The sequence below is a fragment of the Poecilia reticulata genome, chromosome 3 (assembly GCF_904066995.2).
Source record: "Poecilia reticulata chromosome 3, P_reticulata-male-v2, whole genome shotgun sequence".
Taxonomy (NCBI): domain Eukaryota; kingdom Metazoa; phylum Chordata; class Actinopteri; order Cyprinodontiformes; family Poeciliidae; genus Poecilia; species Poecilia reticulata.
Genome location: NC_088832.1, coordinates 16,339,705 through 16,355,989, shown reverse-complemented (window position 1 = coordinate 16,355,989; position 16,285 = coordinate 16,339,705). Strand labels below are relative to the sequence as shown.

The 16,285-nt window shown below is 38.1% G+C and overlaps 2 protein-coding genes across 4 annotated transcripts; one reads left to right on the top strand and one right to left on the bottom strand.

The window, feature by feature from the left end:
* On the top strand, positions 1–4,294 carry eif3jb (eukaryotic translation initiation factor 3, subunit Jb). Of its 2 annotated transcripts, XM_008405180.3 has the most exons (9): positions 1–187; positions 334–422; positions 1,249–1,315; positions 1,858–1,915; positions 2,021–2,124; positions 2,212–2,308; positions 2,515–2,673; positions 2,783–2,856; positions 3,109–4,294. In XM_008405180.3, the coding sequence occupies exons 2-9, from the start codon at positions 409–411 to the stop codon at positions 3,235–3,237; spliced, it is 702 nt and encodes a 233-aa protein (XP_008403402.1). In that variant the 5' UTR covers positions 1–187; positions 334–408; the 3' UTR covers positions 3,238–4,294. The 2 variants fall into 2 exon arrangements, with proteins under 2 accessions (XP_008403402.1, XP_008403401.1); XM_008405179.3 differs by lacking the exon at positions 1,249–1,315 and having other exon boundaries at positions 4–187.
* A 1,674-nt stretch (positions 4,295–5,968) lies between these two features.
* cilp (cartilage intermediate layer protein, nucleotide pyrophosphohydrolase) lies at positions 5,969–13,898 on the bottom strand. Of its 2 annotated transcripts, XM_008405177.3 has the most exons (9): positions 13,745–13,898; positions 12,837–13,003; positions 11,924–11,977; positions 11,526–11,795; positions 11,224–11,403; positions 10,813–11,118; positions 9,319–9,427; positions 8,694–8,842; positions 5,969–8,604 (listed from the first exon to the last, which is right to left on the bottom strand). In XM_008405177.3, the coding sequence occupies exons 2-9, from the start codon at positions 12,898–12,900 to the stop codon at positions 6,260–6,262; spliced, it is 3,477 nt and encodes a 1,158-aa protein (XP_008403399.1). In that variant the 5' UTR covers positions 12,901–13,003; positions 13,745–13,898; the 3' UTR covers positions 5,969–6,259. The 2 variants fall into 2 exon arrangements, with proteins under 2 accessions (XP_008403399.1, XP_008403400.1); XM_008405178.3 differs by lacking the exon at positions 11,924–11,977.
* Positions 13,899–16,285: the final 2,387 nt, after the last annotated feature.

Here is a 16,285-nt window from a genome sequence, read left to right as displayed (position 1 = left end):
CTACCAGGTCTGTGTCGTTTGAGGTAGTGGAGGGTAGCGCACTGGGGAAGTGGTGACGGGAGTTAATCCGGGAGTGACGTCCAGAACGTGGGAGCAGTTTCTGAGTGTGGCCAGCCAACGGGCTGCAGCGCTGACTTTACTGCGAGCCTGTCAAACACAACCAACACAGCCGACATGGCGGACTGGGGTGAGAAACTAACTTAGGAAGGACATCTATATGTGCATCATCCGCTTTTAGCAGACTTTGTTTAGACAGCCCAACATTCTGCTGGTGTAAAACTCAGTCGTTAGATGTGGATTGGCCTGACGAATATTATGTTGTTGGTTTTACAGACGCTGACAACTTCGAGCCGGAGGAGCCGATTAAAAAGGCGGCAGTGCTGGACAAATGGGAAGGCGAGGACGAAGATGAAGACGTTAAGGTAATTTAACATGATTCGTGTATGTCGTTTTGGGTTTCGTTGCATTTGCGAAGTTGGATTGAGGAGTATTTGGTGTGGAATTCCGGGTTATTTGTCGATTAATTGAAATACTATCTTCCCGGCTGTTACGCCATGCTTCTGCGCGGCTCCTTTCTCCCTGTCAAGCCGAATCTCGGGTTAGCTTTGTGCTAGCTGACGGCTAACTCATGTGGCTCTAAAAGACAGCCTGTTACTCGGCTAGCCAGAGGCCAATGTTCGAGTTAAAACATACGGCTTATACGCTTGATGTTAACATATCAACTGATCACATAGGATTAAAAATACAATTTTTGTGTGGGAGTTCCTTATAGTGATGAAACTCTTTGGGTAAATTTCAATAGCTTAGCTACAAGCTAGCATTTTAACGGGCCAATTAGCTGTTAGCATTCTGCTTATTTCTAAGTTCGCTTGCTTTTAAAAGTGAGATTTAACGTTTGACAGTCCGAGTTATGTCGTGTTTTTGAAATGTTTAGTGAGAGGTGACAAAAGTTTCTTATTTTAACAAATTTATTTGCATTAAATATTTGGAGGAAGGTGTCCGGTTCAGTTTGAATTCCTCCAGCTTGAGTCACGTTCAGCATGCGGCATCGCTAGCTTGCTAACAAACTCTAGCCTCAGAGGAAATCATCCAGTGGGTTGATGACTCAACTGAAGTAAGAACTAGGCCAAAACTTTACGAAACAACGGGGAGCTTTTAGGTTTTATAAAGATATAAGCCGATGTTAAGTTGCAGACACAGAGGATTACAGTTGGTCCTTGCAGTAATGTTGGCTTGTTTTCTTTCCAGAAACTTCGTTAGGAAAGAGCTGGCAGAGTCAATTGTTGTCGGTCACATATGGCGTCAGGGTTTCCAGGTTGTCTTTTTTGGCTTGTAGTATTTTCTAGGTTTAGAAAACAGATTATGGTGTAAAGAGAAAAACATTTGTCTACAGTAGTCATCCCTATAGTAGTATCTGAAAGATCATGTACATTGTCTTTAAAGTAAGACAACCCCATTGATTGATAAATAATTAGTTTAATTTATTTAGTCAATCTATCTCATAATTTCAAGAGTTTTATTTTGTATTTGGTACAATAAAGTTTTGCATAAATGGAAAGTGAAGTGGACATTAAAGTAGATAGAAGCAAAGAACATTATTTTTGACTTAAATTTGACTTTCTCCTTGACATTTATTTATTAACAATTTAAACAAAGTCTGGTATGATTTAACAAATGATGGCATATCCCATAGAAATTTGTAATTTGTATAATCTTCAAATTTGTTTCATTTTATGTTCTGAATGAATTGTTGACTTTATAGCAGTGCCTTTATCAAGAACGTTATTATGACCTTATTTAAAATAAAATAAAAAAAATTAAAATCTTTTTAACAATATAATTTTTATTTGTCTACAGGATAACTGGGATGATGAAGATGAAGAGGAGGAGAAAAAAGTAGAGGTGAAGAAGACAGGTAAAGTTTTACATTTGTCTGATTGTTGCACATTATATTTGCTTTCAATTTTAACTTTCAACTTTGTTTTCAAAACTAAATGTTACACATGCGATTTTTCCCCAGAAACAAAAGTTTCTGAAAAGAAAAGGTTGACTGAAAAGATTAAAGAGAAGGAAAATCAGCTAAGGAAGAAACAGCAAGAACTGAAAAGGGAGACGGAGGAGAAAGTAAGTGTCATTGCACAACAAATGAAAGGGACTTTTTTTTGTTGCCTTTTTTAAATATAACTTTACATTTGGTTTGTGTTATTCTAGCCTGAAGAACTTACTCCAGAGGAACAACTCACAGAGAAGTTAAGAGTCAAGAAACTACAGGAAGATGCAGACTTGGAGCTAGCAAAAGATGCTTTTGGTAGGAGATGACCCCATATTCTGGGATTTAACTTCTTACTGCTTTCTGAATGTTTTTAAGGATGACTTGAGCTCAAGCACCCAAAATCCTCTTAAATATGGGTATCTAATAATGTTAGTGCACATATAATTAATATGTGCTGTACTGTAATAGCACTTTTACTCTTTGACTTCATACATTTTAAAACTTTGTTCTTGTTTTTGTAGGTGTTAATACTGTCGCAGGAATTGATGCCATGTGTCCATCCTCCAAAGAAGAATTCACAGAATTTGAAAAATTGCTGAAAGAAAAGATAACGCAGTTTGAAAAATCAGTCCATTATTCAAGTTTCTTGGATTCATTGTTTCGGGAACTTTGTATTTCATGTAAGAAAACAACTTTATATTTCCGACAATATCATTAAATGAATATTGGTGCCTTTCTTGAAAAAACAAAATCAAATTCTAGAGTAATTGTTTTCTTTTGTTTTTACAGTGGAAGTAGATGACTTGAAGAAAATCAGTAGTTCACTTTCAGTCCTACTTAGTGAAAAACAGAAACAGGAAAAGGTAAGTTTTATGCTTTTCTTTTGAATTTGAATAAAGCTTTAGGCAGCAGGGGGTGCTGTTAATCTACTCCAATTTGGTACTATGTGTTCATACAGTAATGGGAATATGTTGTATTTTCATTATACGCAGTCTAAATTTTTATATTCTTTATGATGTGTCATTGTTTAGTTTAGTTCTCATGTAAAGCGTAGTTGGAAGATTTTCTAAAAATGTTCCATATCATTTAAGTCATGTATTTATTTTTCTTCTCAGCAAAACAAAGGAAAGAAGAAGAAGAAAGGGGTTGTACCAGGAGGTGGACTGAAAGCACAGATGAGAGACGACCTTGACTATGCAGAGTTTGACGGCGGTTATGCCCAGGACTACGAGGACTTCATGTGACATAGGCTCCTTTACTACTTTCCTCCCCTCCTTCTTAACCATCAAAAGTACAGCTGTACCTTCCCATGCTGTCCAGTGCCATCCTGGGAAATCTGAACTATGTGCCGCCCCTTTCATTTTTGCTTCAGTTACCAGAGGGACTATACCTGGGAGCATCCAGTCTCAGCACTCTTAATGTACAGAATGGCCTTTTCCGTCTCATTCAGCCTCAACTCGCACACGATCATGTGGAATCTGTTGTGTGACCCAGCTTCAAAGAAGAATACATCTGTAACTGCTACTGCCTGAATTTTGCAGGGCTCTTTTTTTTTTATTTTATTAAATAAATGTTGCTCCTGTTAAAATGGCAGTACAGCAGTTGTAAGTAAAGTGACATAGAAACAAGGTTCTATGCAAATTCCTAAACCAGAATGTCATGTATTATAGGTCGCACTGAAGTGTGGTTAGATCTTTTACAGGAAAAATGTATATAGTTAATATCTCTTGGGTTGCCAAATGCAGAACAATTATTCAGTTTATTATTCATCTCTGGAACAGTTGCATTGTGGGTTATTTGAGAACGGCACAACATATGAGTAGTGGTAATTTTACAGAGTGCACATGACATTCAATATAAGATAAAAAGGGATAGAGTATAATAAATGTGACTTTAAAACCTCACAGCCATTCTCTTGATACATCTCTGGAATATCCTTGAAAATATGGAGCAAACGATGCTTAAAAGTATTTTCTTTTGCATGACAGAAATGTAACTTACTAATTTGAGTTTTACTAATGCAGAAAACCAACAGATCAGGCAAATAGAGTAACTTGCTGCAACTGGTCTCTAATTGTTGCTTCTGCAGGCTTGTATCAGTTGTGATGAGCGGAGGCTAATGGGCTCCACATGTCTTCTTATGGGCTTCAGTTAGTTGAAAGGGGCATCTTTCTCCTTTTTCTTCTCTAGCTCATGACCAGTTCCAATCTTACACAGACGATTCGATACATGCAATTTTGAAGATATGACATCTGTTTTTTAAGCATCTTAATTTAATAAATGACTGGTCAGGAGAGCAAATTGTGTGTTGGTCATTCTTAATGTGCATAAACAGAACCTGAAAAAAATGCCCATCCACATTTGATGATAAAAATCTGATGTCAATACGAGTGTGATTGGCACCTACCTGTTGTACAATGTTGTCACATTTGACAGTAGTGATTAAAAAAAACCTATCGGGGCTTCCCAGGTTGCCAAAATATTCAGCTAAAGCTGAAACGTCTGACAAGCTGGATATGCTTGTGGTTAGTAACAGGAAAAAAAATTGGCAGGTACAAAAACGAGCTCATGCCCAGTGAACGATTGGGCCAACTGAGCCTGAGATTGTTGATGGCTCTTAAAACCAAACCAGGATGGCTGCAAAACATGTTGGATTTTCATAAGATTCCCAATTTAGAAAAAAGACAAATATACACAATAGTAACATTAAAATTAAAACCTAAAAGGGATAATGAAGAGCAATAAGCTGTTTAGCTATGACAGGTAGCTAAACCTGATAACATCTAGTGTAAGGTCAATCTCAAATCGGATTTGATGCATTTAAATAAATCCAGTAATGCATACCCTGTCTTAAAAATCTTGATGCACTGGCACTTCTGTTTTGAATGTTAATTTGCATAAAAGTGTCAATTTTGCTTTGTGTACTTGCATAAAAGTACCTTGTGATTCGATCCAGTTACGTTTAACGAAACGATTACAAGGAAATGTGTTAACCTTGACCAAAGAGAATCTCTGAGGGAATAAATTCTTGTTTTCAGGAACTACTTTAACATTTGCAATTGGATTACAGTTGTATCAATTTTCCAGAATTGAAGAAACCTGTTGGATGAGAGGTGTATTATCTTTAAGAAAAAAAATCAAGTGGTTTTCTATTTTGGTATTTAGGATTGGCATGTTCTAGGTGATTGAGAATCTAAAGCAGTATACAGTTGCTTTAAACCCTGGAAGGTGATATCAAAGTGTGTTAGCTCTAAGTGTTTCAACTAAATGTACTGTCAATCTTTTAACTGGGAAGCTACATAAATATCTATTAACTTGTAATAACTTAGCTAAAAAAAAGCTAAAAAAAACCAAAACATTGTTAGTTGTTAAAAGATTACTCAAATCTTGAAATTTTCCCAAGGCTGAACAATCCAACTTGATTTTGATGATCAAAATCTCTACCTACTGCACATGTGACACTGACTGCTCAAATTCTCTGCACACCAACAAAAAATCCAAACGATCATTTAAGTTTTTAATTTATTATTGCCAGATTTGGCCTTTCAAGTTGGGTGAGTCTTGGTTTAGATTAAACTAAAAGAGCAAGAAGAAAGAAACTATGGATTCTTTGGAATATGTTGAATGTGCTGCTTGGAGCTTTGGCTATAAGAAATAGAGTATATAAAGAGAGTTAAACTCTTTGAAATGCCATTGGGCCACTCAGAAATTTATAATGTCTAATTTAATTTAGCTAAGTGCAACAATGTTGATTACAGAGAGATTGACTATGGAAGAATGTCCTAAAGTAAACTGCAAAAATAACACAGAAACTAAAAGAAAACATGAAAATTTGTAAACTGGTAAATGTGTAAATTTGCAGCTGTATTTCATTAACTGATGCAACAAAGATCCACATATACTACAGTAAAGTGCTGATTTACTATCATTGAAGACATACAGTGTTCGGGGAAATGTTTCAGACTTCAGGCGGTGTATTAAAAATGGAAGTTTATTTGTTTTATGCAAATTTGTTCAATTACGTTTGAACAAATGTAATTGTAAGTGAGCTCCTAGAAAGGGGGCTTTATATATTTGAAAAGCTATAACTCCTAAATCACTAGTCCAATTTGGATGTCGATACATCAATACTGAAGGTTTAGATTTTAAATCTTTGACCACTTTTATTATAAAGTATAACTGCAACTTGAATATGTTTTGGTAAATCACTTAAACATCAAAAACTGCTTCAGTGTCTTGTTATTTCCAGACATGAACTTCAGTCATTTATCTTTTTCCTCCTGTGGGATTTCTGGCGCTACGTTTCCCGCTCCTGCGGAGTGTGTTGGCCCTTTGTCGACGTCTGGTTTTCCTGTTGTCTCCTCTCGCAACACTTGTTACTATCTGATTTTGGGAGCTCTGCATAGCTTGAAAGATACTCTGACGTGTCACTTCACGATCCCCACAGCTGAAGCTTAACGCCACACCCTCGTTGGTTTTCATGACCCTAGATGTGCCATCAGAAGTGCCGTCAAAGCAGCGCCCAAGTGCAATCTCTTTTGCTGTGCGTGGATCTTGTTCCGTCTCTGTGTAGATTCCATAGTTGTGGCCAAGAGAGTCAAGGGGTGCCAGCATGGTGAACTCATTGGTGTCGTTGTTGACAGCTAGAGGTAGGTGGTTCACCAGATAATCTTGAAGCATCGTGTTCACATGGTCTCTCTTACAGCTACCTTGAGGAATCACCTTCACCAGGGTACGATCCACACGGTCCTGATCATACAGCATGCCACTGCACTTGAACTCCAGACACACTGCTGAAACATTTGCCTGTTCCATATCACGAATGCTTCGAGTGTCTCTGAGACCGTACAGCTGACCTACTGTCTTTGGATGGGTGCCACCCATGTTACGAGACCTTACATTGATTTCATGCGGACTGTTAATTTTAACCTTGATGTAGCAGGCACGGTATTCCATGGGCTTAGGCCACCAACTCAGGTAATCCTCTGTCCAGCTCATTGGGTCATCTTCATTAAATGGCACAGTGTTGTAATCATAACGGTCTCCTTCAACTCTTGAAAACCTGAAGTGTGCAGCACTAAATGGGGCCTCTTCACATTCCTTCAGCTTTTCAAATGCATATACTGGTCCATTAGACTCCTCAGCCGCGTTAGGACTTGGTTTTGCCACATTGATACTAAACGCAGTCTTCTTTACTCTGCTGTCTTCGTGGTCTGTTCGCCTGTAGTTTAGTTTTCTAAGGTAAGGCTGGGGCACTCCAACAAGGCTGGGATTGAGTTTAGGGGCAGAAGACACAGCCTCTAGTTCCTCTCCTCCAAGGTTAGCCATCACATATGCAGAATAAGCATCAGGTTGCTCATCACAGAAGGCTGGAAGACAAGCTCCACTTGGGCCAGTGACAACACTGTCAAAACGACCCCAGGCCCGAGGATTAGAGGAGTAGCCAGCAGTTGGTTCCATGTTTATGAGACTCACCACAACTCCCTCTACCTGCTCACTGGGCATGAAACGCTCACTGCGGAAAGCTCTCACTTTGACATAGCATCTGCGATTTTCAGGGACGTCGAGATTAAACAGACGCCGCTCTCTGATCTCCATGTTTCCGATCAAAAATGTTCTCTCCTCTCTTTTGCCTCTCCTTCTCTTATCTAGCTGCAGACTCCCTTCTTCCTCCCACAGGCCAGTTTCAGGGTTCAGTGACCAAAGCTTCATGTTGCTGAGGTGCTCTGACATCTTCACCTGAGCTGAGTCCAAGAATACTTTAACCTCGCCAGCGTTTAGAGGCTCATTATTTTCCTCACCTCTAAAGTCAACTGAAAACATGCCGTAGGTTCTCAGTGGAAGCACATCACCTTCGCCTCCAATAAAATTAAGGTCACTTGAAGCTGCAGCAGTAGTAGTGACATCTCTCGGGTCTAAGAATGTAACACTTGCATTGACATTACCGGTAAAGACTTCTCCGTTCTCCTTGTAGAAAGAATGAGGGGGAATCTGGATTTGGACCATTGCTTCCTGGCCTTCTACCTCCCCGAGATTTAGAGTGTTAGTTTCTGAGGAGCTGATGGTCACAGGAGCTTTCTTTCGTAGAACTTTGATTTCGTGGTAAACAGCACCTCCTTTTGTGTTAAATGGAAGCACCTTTGTGGTGTTGACAAACTTTTGCATGTTGTCAACAAAAGTCAACACCAGTCTTTCAGTGTCTGGGGGAACCTGGACAGAGAAGGTGCCTTTGTAGCCCGTGCGGCTGATTCTGACTCCATTCATGAAGATGTGGCCAAACCTCATTGGCTCACCATTGTCTGCAGCAACGGCACGACCATAAACAACAGCCTTGGTGTCCACGCATTTCTGACAGCCACACTCTGTCACTACCATGGTGGGCAACTGGTAGCCTTGGCACGTCAGCTGTCTCTCTTCCATCTTTGCCACGCCACAGCAGTACGCCACATTGTCTTTGCACCTGATGGCATTGTCCAGCTGTCCAGCACACTTGCCTAGAGGACACTTGCCCACATCGTAGTAGAAAGAGTTTGTGCTGTTTTGGTAGCAGTCATGTGGAAGGCGAATGAGGTGAGATTCAGGCGTGGGGTTGCATGAATGCTCCTCTCTACCTGTATTTGAAATGTATGGATAAAACATATGTTAATATCGTAAGACCTACTGTATCGATGCTTGTTCAGTTATTTTGTCAAGGACAAACCTATGATTTTTAGAATGGCAGGTTTGGACTTAACGGCGCCGGACGGCCCACTTGCTCTGCAGTAGTACTCTCCAGCTTGCTCTGGATGTAAATCTTTCAGGACCAGCGTGCCCTCGGATTGCATTTCCATAAGAATATTGTTATGAAACCTGTTGGTTCACGCAAATAGCAAAAAAAATTATAGAAAAAGTGATAACATTTAACTTTAGTGCACAAAATGCTATAGTAGACGTGCTGCGAAGCTAACAGTAGTTTGTGAAGACAGAAACATTACTTCATATTCTATCCCATTTACCTTCACCCAAGACTAATTTCTTTCTCATGTGTGAAAGTACTGCTCATAGTTACTATTCGCTTAATTTAAATTACATATTATTATTATTATTATTATTATTATTATTATTATTATTATTACTATTACTATTATTATTATTATTATTATTATTATTATTATTATTATTATTATTACAATTATGTTTATGGTGTTGTGTGATATGTGTTGAGGCATCTCACAGATTATGTAAACAAAATTTCCATTTCTAAGGAGAATAATGTTTTATCTTATGTAAAGTCCCCTGGGCAGGGACCTAGAAACTAGAGTTGTATATCTGAGTTGAGCTCTTACCATTGGTACTTGTTAGGCTGTGGTGTTCCAGCTACTTTGCAGCAGAAGGCAGTACTTTGTCCCTCTCTCCTGGCTTTACTCTCAGGGTTGCTTAAGACATGAAGCTTTTCTGGGAAAAAAATAGAAATGTTACTTTCCTGGCTTTTTTAAATTTCAGTGGTAGTACAAACAGTTACAATATATGTAACTTTTTTTTCTCCTTGTCTGTCATTTAGTAAGAAATAATTAAATCTTTTGTGTTTATCAGAATAAGGAGTAAGATCTTTTTTTTCTTCAACATTTCCCACTTTCAAAAGTTGCTTTAGTATTTCCACATAATGTTTTATAATGTTTTTCTCAAGATGCCATTTATTTTTTGAAGTGCTCCCATCCTTCCTGCTGCAGAACACCCACAGAATATGTTGCTCCCAGCCCCGTATTTCATATTTAGGGTCTTGTTCTCAGGCTTGGACCTTCTTCCCTGTTTCCTTCAAATACAACAGTGATAATTTTGGCCAGACTGAGGTTAGTGTCTCCAAAGCACAGGGAAATTACATTTTGTTTTCCTGAGTGCATTTCCAAACTGCCTTCTGGCTATGCATGTTGCTTTTGGGGTAATTGTGATCTCAGTTGTTGTGTCCTTGGCCAAGACGCTTCACCTGCCTTGCCTGCTGTTGGTAGTGAAAGTTCCCACTTCTCTCAATCTGCCCCAGGGCAGCTGTGGCTACAATGTAGATAACCACAATCAGTGTGTGAATCTGAATGTGAATGGGTGAAAGATTAAATGATTGAATGTACATAAAGCGCTTTTGGGTTCTTTGGACCAGATGAAGTGATATATAAGTGCAGGCTATTTATCATTTGCCATTACTGGCTTCCTGCTCACTGAGTGGCTTTTCCTACCATCTCGATACAGAACATATGGATCATAGCGCTGTCTTAACAGCATCAGTATGAGCGTTCACAAACCCTTTTGCTTTTGTTCTGGGTTTTTTATGCACAGTTTGCACCAAAATACATAAATCTCAGGGTCACAGAGCCTATCTACTTTCTGAATGGTATAGACATATAGACATTTATCATAGTGTTAATGCTTGCATTTTTCAACAGATGGCATCTGGGAATTTTACTGAAGAATGAATCAGACTTGTGCAGGGCCACAGTTTTTATCCTGATATCTTAGCTGATTGTTTTTTTTCTCCAGAAGAAATCGGCAAAGAAAACCATTAAAGTGTTCCCTGGAAATGCATTCACAGGTGTGCCTCAATTAAATTTGTAAAAAGAAATAGGAATAAGAGTGTGTGTAATATAATATATATAAAAAAAAGCAAAAAGTATTTCTGTCGTTATTCTGATACTGGGCAACCAGAAATAACATTCGTAATCACAAGTAACCTAAAGCATAAGTGTCAGATTTAGTGTCAGAAAGTGAGAATGTAATTTTCCTATATGTTTTATATAAATCTGATTTCATCTTTAGGCAGTATAGGACTTGTTATTCTATACAATCCATACCTGCTCTTTTCAGCTGCACACTGAGAACTGAGGTCCGCTCAGCGGTGAGGGGCACGACGACGTCAAGAGTTGCGTGACCCAGCAGGCTGACTGTCAGTGTTGTGTTGCCATCTGGGCATATTCCAGGAACTCTAAAGTGCCCATTGTGGTCTGTGAGGGTGAGGAGTTTGCCCGAGCGAAGGATTGCTGCTCCCTCAGCAATCAGACCACCGGCGCTTCGCACAGATCCCAAAAGGACGTGCTCTTCACACATGCAAGCATCACAGTCAGCATTCACTCTCCCAATCACACAGTGCAGGTAACAATCTAGAAAGGAGAGCAAACACAAACATTAGCTCCTCTCACATTAGTTTATGTCCAAGTGAAGACATTTGCAGAATAGTTTGTGTGACTCAATCAAGCTTGGCTCACCCGTCTTGATACACTCAGGCCCGTTGCATGGTTTTCCCTCTATTTTAGGCCCATTGCAAGTTACTGATTGAGACTGGCAGTTTCGATGGCGAAGCTGCACACCTACTTGACCGCAGAGAGCAGGACATGGGCTCCAGTTTGACCATAGACCCCAGGTTCCCTGAGTGTTTACACTTCTTTCTGGTAAAATAAAATTACGCAAATTGTTGTTCAACTAATATTATTATTGCTATATGTAATAGGAAAAAAAAACACACAATAAAATACAATTTTTAAAGTCTTTAGTTTCCAAGTGTGCAAACCTTTTGGACAGAGAAAGCGAACTGCGTAGTTAGAGCAGTTGCGTCCAGGACTTTGCTCTTCATTGAGACACCAGAATCCTACAGTTGGATCTGCGTGTACCACCTCCCCAGTTTCCCGGGCTGGGACCCATTCGGTGGTTCTAGCTTCAATAGCGCGCGGAGTCTCACACACTCTGGTACGGTAATAGAAGCGAATGGCGTCCAGCTGCTCGTAATCTCCTCGGCCTCCTGGGTGGTCAACGTTGAACCATGTGGTCCAGTCAAAGTTGTCTAGACATGTGGAGTTTACAGAAAGAAAGATATGTTTAGCTTATCTATCATATATAGTTTAATAATACATCAAACCAAAAATACATAGTTTAAAACACAGGTCAGGTTAGTTTTTTTTATTAACCCACCATCAGAGTGGTAGACTGCAGGATTAGACTCTTTGTTGTCTCCTCTCCATGATCCTGCACATTATAGATGAGTGTGAGTGATTAATACCTTTGTGTCAGGAGTGTTCAAAAAAACATACCATGTAAGCTGTTCTAAAACAATATTTGATGTTAGTTATTCACAAATATTAAACGTAATCTAATCCATTGTTTAAAGTTAGCGATGTGATGTGTGAGCCAGGATATATAAATCTCTGCTATGTTGAGACTCACAAAGAAAATGTACTGCTGTGGCAAGGAAAAAGGGAGAGAAAGTTAATATGCCAGGGCTACCAGCTGGTAAAAAAAATTTACGGACACCAACACCAATGTTTGGCCATGCCAGTGCTGCAGACAATGATGGGCCAATGAGGTTTAGACACATCTTCGAGTATGCAATCAGAATTAGTTGTACGGGTTACAAAAGCACCTTCTTTGTTTAGGCTTGTCCTGACATTCAATAACTAGTGATTATATTTGTTGAAAATCACTTAAAAAAAATTTTAATGCTACAAAAATGCTCACTCTTCATACGAACAGAAAAACTATTTCAATATTCTATTAAACAACTAAACTGTTGCTTTGAATTTGCTTTGGAAATCAAAGCTGGAAATGTCATTTGTCATTTGATCGAATTTCTAAACCTTAGATATTTTTGTAGATAAAGTCATATTTGGGTATAAAAGCAGTACAGAAAATGATTGCTGACGCAACCAAAGTCTAACCCCTTAAAAAGGCCAAAGAGACATTAAGAAAAACCACTTTGATTTATTACAATCTTACAAAATTCTAAGAAATGTTGGGTGTTTTCAGCAGTACTGTATATGTGAATTTAAAGAAGACATTTATACATGAATTGGAGAGACAAAATAAAACAAAATGTTAAGTGTCACACCTTGAACTGTAAGAACAGTGGCTGCAGTTACTCCCAGAAAGATGAGAAGAGACCTATGTGACATTTTCACACTCTGCCGACACACTGGACCCTCCAGACTTTCTCCTCTGGTATGCGTTTCTTGCCAGTAAGTCCACAAAAAAGTAAATCTTTGGCAGCAAAACCACCTGGAGGAATGATTAAGTTAAAATATGTTCCATGTCATGAATGTTCAGCACAGTACATCCCTATAAAAGAGGGATGTACTGTATTATTATTTAATGCCATAATAATATGGCATTAAAACATAAAACAGGTAGCACACTTCATTACATTTATAAAAACAATAGTTTGTTTCTTGTAAAACAAAGCAGTAAATGCAGCGTACTTCTTTTCTTTGAGCTTTAAAGTAAAAAAAAAGAAACCTTGGATGGATAGAGCTGTGCTCTCAGATTACACATCTGTGTTAGCCATTACCATTTGTCAGGGGAACACTCAAACATATCTGCATCCACTGTCGAAATCTGGCCACACAACCCAAACACCCACACACAAACACAAAAGGGCTGACTTAAAAGGAGGAAAAACTGGACATTAACAACCATGTTGTAGCTTCTTCATTTCTAATGTTTTTCAGTGGATATTTAGAACAATAATTGCATATGAAGCTGAAAGGGGGAAATAAAGAAACAACACAAATGTGCTTGTCAGACATAATCTTAGGATTGTGATTTACAAAATGTTCATAGTTTACATTACAGAATATGCTATTAAAGTTTTAACTTTAGAATACTTTTTATTACTTTTCACATACTTTTTACAGTAGGTTCCTTTTAGCACTTTCAACATGGTGATAATCTGATTTCTCTGCACAGTTTAATCTATCAGATTAATCAGAACACATAAAATAAAGTAGCATTTTTTCTTACCTGCTTTGAAAATGGACACTTGCTAAAGAGCCTCTGGTTGTATATTTTGAACTGTAAAATCTTCTCTAAACTTTTTTTCTGAAATTTCTCTCTCACTCTTCTCTCCTTCCCTTGTGTTTCCTTGTTCTAGTTGAAAATCCTCCTCCTCCTTCGTTGCTTTTATACCTCTCTGCCTCTGCTACCACTCCCTCCTCTCTCGACTACTAGCCACAAAGTCTTTGGTTTTGCACCATGAGATTTTTTTATCTCCTCCCCTTGTAGAACTGTGACATCAAATGATTATTAGATGGATTGTTGCATAAAAGAAGAATTATCGTGGGCTCCATATTACAAAGGCAAGTGTTAATAGATTAACCTGTGTGTTAAAAGATAAGTGGATTTGCTCTAATTCCAATCTTCCTATCAGTTCAATTAATCTGCTTGAAAAGCAATACTTCTAATAAAAAACTTATCACACATTTATAAAAAAACAAACCCTCAGTTTTCTGTTAAGAGGTGATCATTACAAAATAAATAGTTGAAAATGATTTGAACAAAGGTAACTCTATTAACTATGTTAATAATTGAATGCACCTTACTTCATTTTTTTTGGTCACATTAATTTCACACACATTATTACATTTGTGCTCCTGGGTTCCAAGAAGAAATTAAAATACAGCTGTGTCTACAATTTCTTTTGTCTTGTGTTGGTTTAAACTTTGGTGTAATTTGCTGATGATTTTTACCTCTTAAACTCAGATCCAGTTCCAGCTCAAAAAGATTCATAATTTAGGAAAAACATAAATGGGCAGAGTATTGTCTTAAAGCTTTAAGGTATTCTTAAAGCTTTAAGCTATTCTAAATTACTTTTAATTTTGCTTTAAAGAAGCCAACATTTTTTTCTGAACTTGATCGATATTTTGCCAGGCGTTCCTAAATTTTTAAAAAGGATTTTGGTTGATTTTCTGTCTGGACTTTGGCAGCACATGTTTTGTGCACAGTGTGCAATTAAAATAAAAAAGAGGGCAAATGGAGGATCAAAGGAAGTTTACCAGGTGTAAAAACTGAATCTCGAAAATAATGTTATATGACAAATAAGTAAAAAAAAAAAAAAAAAAAAAAGCAAGGAAGTTCAACAGGATCTGGGTAGATTATTTTGTTGATTTTCTCCTATTTTCAAGTTTTAAGAAAAGTATGCCTTAGTATTTGCTGATTCACCTATGCTCAGATTTTTCGGTGCAACATAACTCAAAAATTACTAATTGAACATTTGCCTGTTCATGAAGATTTTTATAGAGCAAAATACTCAAAAGAAAATGCATCTTTGGAAGCTGAAAATACCTAGGCGCACTGCTACTTAACACGCTATTAGCTGACGTTTGCAAAGCAGCCAATCCAAGAGCCCCATTCATTTTCCTTGGCGTTGATTGGTTGTACCCGCAACAGCTGAGATGAGGAAGACTGTAGGGTAGCTTCAGCAACAGCTGAAGATGAGTTTACTCTAAGATGGTTTACTCTGTCGGTGTTAATGCCTATTTGGATATGTTTGGTGTTTGAACAACTAAAATAGATAGTTATAAGTATTTCAAGTGTTTAAGTATTTGGGGGAAGCTGGGGTTCCTAACCACCATAAATACGTGAGATTTAATCAGCTTGTCATTGATGAAATGCTTTTTTGCTTTTTTGGTCTGTAAAACTCTGTTTCTATTCATATACACGTAGGTGTGTGTTCTTACTGTGCTAATTGCTGTTTTAAAATGATCGTTTAAAATGTCAACTCTACAATCATTTTGGTCTTTATTTTAATATGTTTGTGAAAGTTGGATTTGTCACCTCTGCTTCAAAGATAAATAACCACATATTGTTCTTCTTCCTTTGTTTATTACAGTTCCTAAAGAGAAACTGCAATAAGCTAAATCTGGTATCTGCAGGTCAAAGCTTCACATTAACTGAAGATTTGATGTTTGCCACAAAACTTTAATCTCTACTTTTAGGTCTTTTTCTAGCTGCAAAATGCAGCTGGGAAAAATGTTCAGGCCATTTCCACCATGTATTCATTCAAATTCTATTTTCTTTGGTATAAAATCCGCACACTCTCTCCTGGGACCTATCTGACTCTTTAGCAGCTAATCGCTCCATTGTGTCCACCCAGCTTCTGACTTTGGCTGGTGTTTGGTGATAAGCATATGGTCTGCAGTTGGTTATACAAGGTATTCTTTTATCAGAAACATCTGATCATTGCTGCCAGAAACCGCATTATGACCATGCTTACAGTAGATCAAACAGCTGCAGGCTAAAATACTGAAGCACTGAGCTGAAAGGCTCCCCTGCAAAGCTGGAGAGGCTACAAAACCTACTAATAATTCTCTGTCAAAAATGCCACCTGAAGTATTTTCAATATTTTTGATGCGTGCAGGAAGAAACAAGCAAAAACACAACTTGGCACAGTTTAAGTACTCTCTTTCAGAGGTTCTGTAATGCTTCCACCATAATCTTTTCCCACAAATCGTTAGGTGACATCACTGTGTGAATTAGAAGGAAAAGGAAACCCAGGGGAGAAGA